This window comes from Otolemur garnettii, unplaced genomic scaffold, assembly GCF_000181295.1.
Source record: "Otolemur garnettii isolate 467f Iridium unplaced genomic scaffold, OtoGar3 scaffold00041, whole genome shotgun sequence".
Classification (NCBI taxonomy): domain Eukaryota; kingdom Metazoa; phylum Chordata; class Mammalia; order Primates; family Galagidae; genus Otolemur; species Otolemur garnettii.
In genome coordinates this window covers 2,924,258-2,935,294 of record NW_003852436.1, presented here as the reverse complement: position 1 = coordinate 2,935,294, position 11,037 = coordinate 2,924,258, and the positions used below count along the sequence as shown (strand labels likewise).

Sequence of the window (11,037 nt, the reverse complement as noted above, 5' to 3'; positions counted from 1 at the left end):
TTTTTTTTTTTTGAGACAGAGTCTCATTTTGTCACCCCTAGTAGAGTGCTGTGTCATCATAGCTCACAGCAACCTCAAACTCTTGGGCTCAAGTGATTCTCTTGCCTCAACCTCTTGAGTAGTTGGGACTATAGGCACCTGCCACAACACCTGTTTTTAAATATGAGGTCTCACTCTTGCTTAGGTTGGTCTCAAACTCCTAAGCTCAAGCAATCCCAACCCACCTCAGCCTCCCAGAGTGCTGGGATTACAGGTGTGAGCCACCACATGCAGCCTATTACACATGTTAAGAAAGGAAAAACTGTATTAAAATTATAATACTCAATATATACTAATAACAAAAGATGAATGTAAGTCACGTTAAGCTCTTCTTATATTTGCAGAAGTCACAGGTAACTTGAGTATTACAAATTTAATAGTTTTTTCCTTTCTTAAAATATGTATACTTTTCTTGGACACACTCTATATATACACATACAGATGACATCAATCTGAACCTATCAGTGAATGTCTTGGGAAAGTTAACTTGTTTATTTTGAGTGGTACAGATAAATACAGAGAGTGCTATTCCTTTTAGAATAGCTTTGTTTTCTGTCTCTCTTCCTTTCCCTCCTTCCCTTCCTCCTTTCCCCTTCCTTCTTTCCTTTTTTTTTTTTAATTTTATTTTTGGTTGTCTTTCTAAAAATGCTTTTGCAACTTTTACTTCCAGCAAGTATGGAAACTTCCAGCAAATAAGGAAACTAGTTCCTGAAAAAAATGTCTGTAAACACAAAGTACCTAGAAAAGTTGGATGCAATGGGACATCCCTTTACATTTCCTATATCCATTCTGTGCTATGTAAAAGCTCTGGCACCCTGTGGCTAGTAAGCAAGCCCTGAAACCATGGCTACCCTCAGAGTATGTACATACACAAAGAAGCTGGAGCCTTCTATTTGCAAGGTCTTAAGAGAAGAAGACTCTGATAAAAAGGTTTTTCCTTTTTCTTCTCCCCTGCTACCAGCCCTTTATGTATAGCATTTAGTGGGCAGGCATCATCACCTGTAAATCCACTAAGTTTCTGGTTTACTGACTGCCTCTAGCTTTCCACTTTCCTTTTCATTGACCGTGTAGTAGTTGTTAAATATTTGTTGAAAGTAATGTGCTATGAAATGATTCTCAAATTATTTCTTTAGTCTAATCTGTGTTATAAAATAGTCAATAGTAATAGTTATAAAATAGTTATACAATGCTGAGTCATATATCTTCTCTAATGAGCTTTGTTTTAATTAGAAGATGAGAACTTTCAATTTTATTTTAATATTTATAAGCTATACTCATCATTATGTTATTAAATTGAAAATGTTGCCCGTATTAGTTATGGCTTTATAATTTTTCCAGATTTAAAATGGGCCAGTACTATATTCAAGAGATGGTAAAACATAACTGGGATTTCAAAATGTGTAATGATGCAGAGCTGGGTTTAAAGCTAGTTCTGTCATCTTCACTAGCTGTACCATCCAGGCCATGTGACTTAACCTACCCAGGCTTCAATTTCTACATCTGTAAAAAGGATCAATATTTGTTTCTCCGAGGAATGTTGTCAAAATTAAATAATAAATTCCCTGAAAAATATTTAGAATAATGCTAGATCCATAATGTATACCCACTAAGTATTAGCTATTATATTGATAGAGAAGGGGATTCAGTAATTCATATAAGTTACCCAGTATACAATATTGGCTTTCTTAGGGATTCTCTTAAAAATGTCAAATTTAACGTAAAAAAAGGACTCATAAATGTACTTTCTAATTTTCTGTATTTTGATTACAAAATCATAGTCATTAGTTAATAAATGGCAGGATCATAGTTTGATCAGATCACAGTGATTACAAAATTTTCATGAAACCAACATTTTTTCAACAAAAGTAGTTTTAAAGATGTTTAAGCATAGACTATATAACTGAAAGGTAAATAGGAACTTAAGCCACTGCCTTTAAAAAAAAGAGATCTATTATGAGGTAGTTTGCATAGCGTAAAATGCCTATTAGAAGTATATGATGATGCAATAAGTTTTAGTAAATTCGCAGAGTTGTGCAGTCATCAACATAATTCCATTTTAGGACATTTCTATCACTAAAAAGTTCTCTCATACCTGTTTGCAGTCACAGGAACATTTACCTTTGCAGTGTATTTGGGAATGATTTTCACTCTTGTACCTTTCTTACCATATGCTTTGATTAGGTACATCATGGGATAAAGTTCAGGATGGAATGGAATAGTATTGAGGTTGGAGGGAATCGGGGACCTGCTGTGGGCATTACTCCATCACACGTTGGCAGAGAAATGAGTCTGAAAATATCAGAAGGCGAACTAGGCAGAAATAGAACTAACCAGACCTGGGAAGCTGGCAACGGAAATCAGGGCAAGTGAATTCAGGGTAAAATGGGAATAGGACATGGAAGGAAATGAAAACATATTGGGCCTCATTTAAAGGTCATAGAATGGAAAATTTTTATTAAAGAATAGGGCTAGAGAAACAATATACATCAAAGACAGAGCTCAATGGTCAAGAAAGTCCAGGTAAGAACTTGCAAACTGAAAATTAGGATGGTAGAAGCCACTGTGGTCAGACCCAAACAGTCAGATTTCCTTCGAGGTGGCAATTGAACAGAAATCAATGTTAGGTTCTCCCCACTTAATTAGCATCATTCGTCACAGAGCTAATAAATGCCAGAATCATATTGTGGTCAGAACACTCTGATTCTAAAATTTTCACAAAACCAAAATGTTTTCAACAAGAGTAGTTTTAAAGACAAATATCAATTTAAGCCTTCCCAGGAGGTTAAAAAAAATATTATTTTCTTTCGAAATCTTTTTTTGCAAGTCCTACTTCCAGCAGAAAATGGAAAGGGAAAAGAGCACGCGGGAAAGCAGAGAGGTGTGCTTTTACCTTCTACAGTACCGTGAAGCATGTTGTTAAGCCCTGTGAAACCAGGAGGGTATATTTAAGTGCACTAAGGTATAAATTTTCTTTTGTTATCCACGTGGTTTTCTTTCAGGGAGAACTGAGAGCGTTCTATTCCTCCCTCTGGATTTAAGAGACGGCTTTTTATTTTTATTTTTATTTTTTACAAGTAGTGTTCGAAATGTAAAGAAATAAGTGAAAATAGTCATTAGATTTTTTCCTCTGGAGATTTAATTCTGCCACAGGAGAAGGGATACACTTCCTTAAAGCATGTTTTCCTAAACTCATCGGTCTTAATCCCCTTCTCCTATATCTTGTTCTTCCCTTTCTCTCCTTGCCTCTTAATCATCTCTCATCTATATTTTTCCATAACTCCACTGCCCAAAGAAGTAGCTTGGTTGAGAAAATAGGTTATGGAGTAGAGGTAGCAATGGAGCAGGGAAGGGAAGAGAGGGGAAGAAACAGACTGGATCCTAGGACTGGTGGTCGGGAGCTGAGGAAGAGCTGGGTTATTGCCCTCTTATTTGCCTACCTTCCCTCTTCAAACCCAAAGCATAAGTCTAGAGTTCAATGACTTAGGGTAGTATTTATTTCTCCAGAAACAAATATGAATACAAAGGTTCATTTTTCGATAATCCTGGCAGTAGAAAATGGATGGTGTCAGTAAGTGTGGAAATATCAGATTGGATTCTGGGTATATTTTGAAGAAAAAAAGAGTTTTCTAAGAAAGTAGACAAAAAGTAGAAGAAGAAGAGATGATTCATAGGCCAAATCAAATAGACTTGGCATAAACTAAAATGGGGAGGGGTGCGGAAGGAGCTGGCTGTGGAGAAGGGGAACAGATCAAGAGCTCAGGCTGGGACGTGTGACATTGGAGCTGTCACAAGGAGAGCTTTTACTTTAATTGAAGTTCAAGGAAAAGGTCAAGGCTAGAGATGTAAATTTGGGTAGCATTAGCATAACATGGGTATGTAAATTGTGAGATTAAATAAGAGTACTTAGAAGGGACATATAGATAAAAAAGGAGGTGCCAAGAGCTGAGTCCTAAGCAGGCCCACTCTGAGGATGGGGAAATAAGGAGGAGGAGCAAAATATACACTTGGGAATATGCAAGTCCTTATTTTAACTGTGTTTTAGTTAGCAAGTAGAGTTTATGCATATGAATGTAACTATTTCACTACGTGATTTATCTTCTTTTATCTCTCCATGATATGACCACATACACACACACGAGGATGGGGTGTGTGTATGTGTGTCTTCTAATTAAATTAATCTTAAATTTAAACATGAAAATATTTTAATTATTACATATACACATTTATATTTCAATTCATATCTGATAAATAGAAAAATTTTATGAAACTGATCTCAATTTTCATCTTCTATGATTTGCAGTATTATTTATATCCTATAACAGGTTTTTTGTTCAAGCAAATATTTTGTCTTTCTTCCAGTTTTGTCTGATTGATAGTTGACTCAAGTGTTTGGATTCAGTTTAAATTTCATATCACTATAAAATAGAGTTTAGCTATATTCTTTTTATCTATATAATTAAATTATACTTATAACTTTCCATTTAAGAAGCTATAACTGTTAAAATATATGACATGTTTAAAGAGTAAGGCACTGAAGAGGTAGATGAAATTTATGTAGACTTAAAATTATTTTGTGAGTAGCAGTATTTTTTCTCTATACTATACTATTTCATCCTGGACACCAACATTGGTTTTTATTGTGGAAAATGAATCTTTCAACCTCACGAGGTGAGATGCTCATCGTTAAAAGACTTTATCAGAAGAACCAATGTCTGCTCCATAACTCTGCTCCGTAAAAGGCAGACTGAGCAGCAAGACGGAGGAGTTAGGGTTACCTCCCATGGTTGTGACTGAAGAGTGTCTTGGAAGTGTATTAGGGGAGAGAAGATGAAACAATGATGAAAAAGTTTAAGACAGAAAACACTGGTAATGAGAAGGGAACTAAAGCAACGTGTGCTGAATATAAAGATGGGATATACAAGTAGCTTTGTAAAAGGTACTAAGAGAATCAGAATAGCTCACAGAGGAACATTAATCAGAGGCATTGTATAGCATGATCAGAGGGTCAGAGAGGATCTCAGAGTCAAACTGCTGGCAGCAGGTGTCCTTAAAGATGCTCTGTTGTCCACCTGCAGGAGATCTGCTCAGTGCTAATTACAAATGCTGCAACCTGCCGAAGCAGAATTACTTGGTGCTGCCAAGGAGTCTGCATTTTTTTCATTGAACACCTAGGCCCTGTGCTCATCCCTAAGTGAATCTTCTGACCACTAAAATTCGAACTCCATTAAACTAAGTAAACAACATGCAAAAAATAACTTTCAGAAATAGATGTATTAGAATCAAATGGAATGGAGACTTTAAAGAAATTTGTAGAGTAAGAAATATGCAGAAAAGATAACAGACATAGGTAATAATCAGAAATATTCAGAAGGCAATAGTGAAGCAGTAGGAAGAAATGGGAGTGAATGGATGAGAGAGAGGCTCAGCAGGAGGAGTCATGTGACAAGAGAGATGGAGACCACACATGGCCATGAGCACCCTAGCTTCTGAGGGATGACTTGTGAGAGCCCTGTCAATGTCCCTGAGATGACACCAGGAGGCAAACTCTACTGACAGGAAAGAGGGATCACAGCTACTACACACTGTCCTGTGTTGGGCTTGTAGTCGGTCCTACTCTCAGCCCTCAGAGCTGCTGGGGATTGATCATGCTCTCCACCCCAGTGACTCCTCTATATCTTTGGTAGTCATTTTCTTTGCAAAACAACACAGAGTTATTTGACTTATTAAGGCCTTAGTATGCTCCATACAATGAAACCAGAAAGAGACATAAGTAATTGGCAGGGACTATTGTTTTCCTCTACTCAATTGTTATTTTTCATTTGCTTTAATTTGCAATGAAGTGTATAAATAAGTACTTAAGGTAAGTTTTCTTTGAAGCCCTCACTTCTGACATTTAAAAGTCTGCAAGTAAGAGATTGAGAAGAAATCTTTGTAAGGGTGTCAGAAATTCACACTGTTATTTCTTAGCCCTTATAAACCTGTATCCCTCATTGACTTCTTGTCCTAACTTCTGAATAGCCCAAGCATTTGTGGGCATTTCTTTTAATCATTTTGCAAAATGTATAGACTAGACTAGAATAGAATATTCATTACATCTTTACAAAAGAGTATCGTCTCCTTAAAGATTCTGATAATTTCCCCTGAAAAATCATTAATGTAACAAGAAGAGGACAGAGAACGCTTCCTAGATGTGAATTTTTTTTTAGTGGTTTCTGACTTTTCAGAATGAGACGTTGAATTATGTAAGGGAGCTATTCAATAAATATTCAACATAGGCTGCAAAGTTTTCTGAAAAACTGCCCCAACAGTTGGGGGTAGTGGGAAATAAGCAAGGGTGCATCAAGCGGGGCTTGCACCCTGACCTCCCTCCTCTCTCCTTCTGGCTGGTGTGATGCTGTTTAACTACTTTCCTAGCTGGAATGTGTTTTTCATCTCTCCCAGTGAAACTGGGCAAAAATTCCTTCACTCCAAGGAATCTCTACTTCCATAATGTGCTTAATCCATTCCTAGATGATTATAAAAGCCAATACTTCTTTAGTTAAAAATCTGTTTGATATTTCTTTATGAATCAAATGGAAAACAACAAGGAACAGAAAGCATAATAATAAAATAACATAATGGAATTTTTTTTTTTTTGGCTGGGGCTGGGTTTGAACCCACCACGTCCGGCATATGGGGCCAGCGGCGCCCTACCCTTTTGAGCCACAGGCGCTGCCCTATTTTCTCCTCATTTTGTGGCTAATTTCCTCTCTCCAACTCTCACCCAATATCATGCGGGAAACTATAGGTAGTAGGTATTGAGTGCTTACTCCTGCCCACCACTATTTGAGGCATTTTGTCTGAATGATCTGTGATTATACCCACCCCATAGAATTGTTTAGATGATGATTTTCACTTTCCTGGAGAGAAAGTGGAAGGCTGCCGAAGGTGGTACGTGGCAAGCCAGGATTTAAATTGAAATTGGCTTGAATATAAAAGCTCATACTTTCATATAGCCTCAGGTTCATTAGAAATTAATATTAATACTAATTTTAATACTAATACTTGACATATAAAGAATCTTCATATTCTTTATGAAGCTTTACCTCGAGTCTAAAAAGATATCTTCATCATCTTAGTTAAAAATTGCTAGGGCATTAAAATGTCTTACGACAGTTCTTATCTGTATAGTAGGAAATAGTGGTACCTGAAGTTCTGTTTATCATTTACCAAATTCTTTTAAAAGCTACAAATTCTTTTTGCTCTTTGTATAACTTGCCTTCATCTTTGTTGTTGCAGCACTGGGTACCAGTTTATTTACTATTCACCTGAAAACACAGCCAAAGCAAAAGAAGTTCTCAGCAACATCAATCAACTACAACCTCTCGTAGCAACCCATGCAGACCTACTGCTTAATTCTGCAAGCCAGCATTCTCCAGATAGCTTGAAGAATTCTTTAAAGATGCTTTCAGAAAAAGTAAGATCTAAATCATCACTACAGTCGGGAAAATGAAATACTCAAATCCCCACTGGTGTTGCTTTCTGCATACATTGCTTTTCGTAGCATCTGGAAATGTAAAATAGACTAGGTTAAAAAGTAGGCTTCAAAGTATTGCCATAGGATCAAAACGAATTGGCCTCCTTCTGTTTTCAAATCTTACTGAGCACTATTTTTTTTTTCTTAGTAGGAAATGAAACCTTTCATTGGTTAATGTATATCTTCTTTTTTTCCTTCAAATCTTTTGTTTTCTTTGGTTTATGGTTTCATTAAATGAATTAAATTAGATTTTGAAAATGATTTTCCCCTAGTGATCACCTAATTTTTATGCATGTAAAACGGAACATTTGAATAGGAATGTCCCTTCCTTAGAAAGAAGAACTTCAAAGATTTATATCAATGTCAGGGGATACTTCCTCATCTTCAGTTTGCTTTTATTATCTACTGGGAGAAGGTGCTACAAATTTCCAAAAATATTTGTTATTTAAAAGTAATGAAGCCTAAGACTTAATTTTTCCAAAAAAAGAAAAAGCTTCTTTCTATATCTTCAGAAAGAAAAACAGTCTGGCATGGGGTAAATGCTCAATACCATCTTCCAGAACGAAATAGAGAACCCACACAGTAGAAAGAGAACCAAGAGAGGAAAAGACAAATTACAGCTTGATTTGAAATATAAACTAAATATCCTGGATTCCAGTTTCACTGTGCTATCCTTCACCTGTGCATTCTAAGGACACCATGTACTTTATTACGACACACTTCCAATAAACATACCCTTGAAGAAACCTACAGGAGAAAATTCTCATCATTCTAGAATAAGACAGCAGTGTAGTTTTCCACTTCTCTGAAGAACAGATTCATAGAACTATGGTTCTTATCCTTGTCTGTATTTTTTATTCAGCTGTGTGAATTCATAAAAATAATAATACCTTACATGTATTTAATATTTTAGTTTAAATTGTACAGTTTTATACATTTTTTCATAGAAGAAAACTAATATTCATTTTCATTAAAAAATAGCTAAAATCTATTCAGAAAGGTTAAGTAAATTGTCTAGTAAATTAAGTGAAAAATCAAAACTCAAGACCTCCAGTTCAAAACGCAGCATCCCCTTCTGGCCAGAAAAGGTGCCTTCATCATGAAAAGAAAGGAAAATATTGACCCAAATTTTATAAATACCTACTTTGTGTCAAATAATGTAAGCGACTTCATGCCTCATGTTACTTAATTCAATCTTTGTAATTGTGGGAAACTTGTTATCTTTATTTCACATGGGAAAAGCCTAAAGCTCAGATAATTTTTTTTAAAATGCACAAATTCAAGAAGCTAGGTCAATCCAGGATTCAGATAAAACTTGGTTCCAAAGCCAGGTCTAAGGGATAATAGGATGGAAGCTTGTTCTGGTATTCTCCATCTAATATATAGGTTTAGACATTTCCTTATTTAATTTTTTGAATTTTGTTAGACTATCTTCTCAGCAACCCTTAAATATGTCTTTATAGCTCTGGAAAAAGGGAAAAGGAGAGGAAGTTGTTGCATATTGCACATAGTGAAATAATACAATTTCAGTTTGGTTCATTTCTTTTTGAGATTTATAGATGAGGTAAGATTTTCCTGGGTTCACCTAAGCTGAAAATTTTAGCAAATAGCACAGCAGTGCAGTGATTACAGAGCAGTATTTATATTCTCCTTGTGCACTGGGCAGAGATTTGTCATTTCATACATCATTTACAACTTGCTGCAGTGATCTGGGGGAGGAGGGCAGGTATTTTCTTCTCCTTTAATCCAGAGTTGCTCCCACTTTCCCCTCTGCATTTCCCCTCTGAGTAGATAAGCTTTGTCTGCCAATCAATCTCTCAGCCCTTATAAGCAGGGTGATTTTTTTTTTAAGTTGTCAACTGTTCATTCTTTTCAGAATTTATGCCTAGAATTTCAAAGAATTATCAAAGTTAATAGTTGTGTTGTAGTCTATAAAAATTATTAATAGCTCTGGGTTTGGAATAAAGTATGATTCACAAATTCAGTATAGTTTTAGTGGCATCTTCAATTTAAATATAGTTTAACATTAGCAGGATTTAAAATTTGAAAGTTTTGTTTTTAATTTTCAGGGATCTTGTATACATGAATTAAAGAATACAAAATCTGTTCTTCATTGATAGTTCTTTGTTTCATTTATTGAATCTGAACTAATGTGTTCAGAAAATAAGTACTTAGAGTTGTTGTCTTAGGGACTTATCCAGCGTGTATATTCAGGATATAACAGGAATTGTCTGTATTTATATGAGGGAACAGTGAAGGTTTTATAGCCTTTGAGCACATGAATGTGGAGGAGTTCACTGTAGTAATCTGGGGTGGCTAGGGAATGCTGTGAGGGCAGCCCGTGTGGTGAGGAAGGAGGCATTTGGTTTTTTGGAGATGGTGTCTCTCCCCTTAGGTACCATCTTATCCAGAGAGGATAGTGACAAAATCATTATCAATTAAATTTATACTCAGAGTCTGAAAAAGATAGCAAAGGCAAGATAGAAACCCAACTTCTCTAACAGGGAGTATTCAGAGGAGTCTCAGAGTAGACAATATGTGTAGATCCAAAAGTACTTCACATCATCTCTCCTGCCACTGAGAACCAAGGCGCAGGGCCAGGCCTCCCCAGCAACATTCCATTCATCTAAATACCCGTCGACAAAAGCAATAAACACAATTTATAAAAAGTAGTAATATTTCCTGAATTCATATGATTTGCCAGACCCTATGCCTGACACAAAGGTTACAAAATGGAAAGAATAAGACAAGATCCTGTTCTTAACAAGAAACTCATGTTTCTCAGTGGTAATAGTTGTGCTGATGATGAATATGACTAAAATAGATAGTGGATACTTCATGGTGTGAGGTAGAGTTATAAGGTCCTCAATTTTCACAATTTCATGAGGTACATAACTATTATTTTCAACATTTACACTTCTTAATCCTATGAAGTAAGTATTGTTAGTATTCTCATTTTACAGTTAGGAAAACTGAGGTACAGAAATACAGAATAATCTTCTCACAATCTCATACGTTCTGTTTCAGGCTCCAGATGCTGTCAGCTTAACCACTATACTGTATGGTCAAATGTACCATAAGTGTAATGTTTATACACAAGACTAAGGAAATGCGTGGTACAGGAAGAGAGTATAGCTGAAATTTCACAAAAATGAATATATTTATAAATGTTTTATGGTGTAACATGCACAAATAGTTATATTGTAATTTTTAATTTCTAAGTATGCCTTCTGATTGATGTTGGGTTTCATTGCCTTATATTAGTTCATGAAAATATTAAAGAAATAATTTTATGATGTAGCATACGAAGGGTAAGCCCTGAGTTAATCTGAATAATTCTAACAGAAAGGGAAAGAATAGGACAGAATTTTAACATAAGACAAAAAGGTTAATATGCATAATAGAGTGAGATAAAAATGCATTTTCCTTTTTCTTAAATTAGAAGTATGCAATTCTATGTAAATGCAAAAAAAAAAAAAAAA

General features: G+C 35.5%; 1 protein-coding gene across 1 annotated transcript in view; it reads left to right on the top strand.

Moving 5' to 3' along the window:
* Window positions 1–11,037, top strand: part of INPP4B (inositol polyphosphate-4-phosphatase type II B) — a 394,326-nt gene that overhangs the window by 255,819 nt on the left and 127,470 nt on the right. The window contains exon 14 of the mRNA XM_023513461.1: window positions 7,318–7,495. Within this exon, the coding sequence (XP_023369229.1) occupies window positions 7,318–7,495 (178 nt within the window). The remainder of the gene's footprint in view (window positions 1–7,317; window positions 7,496–11,037) is intronic.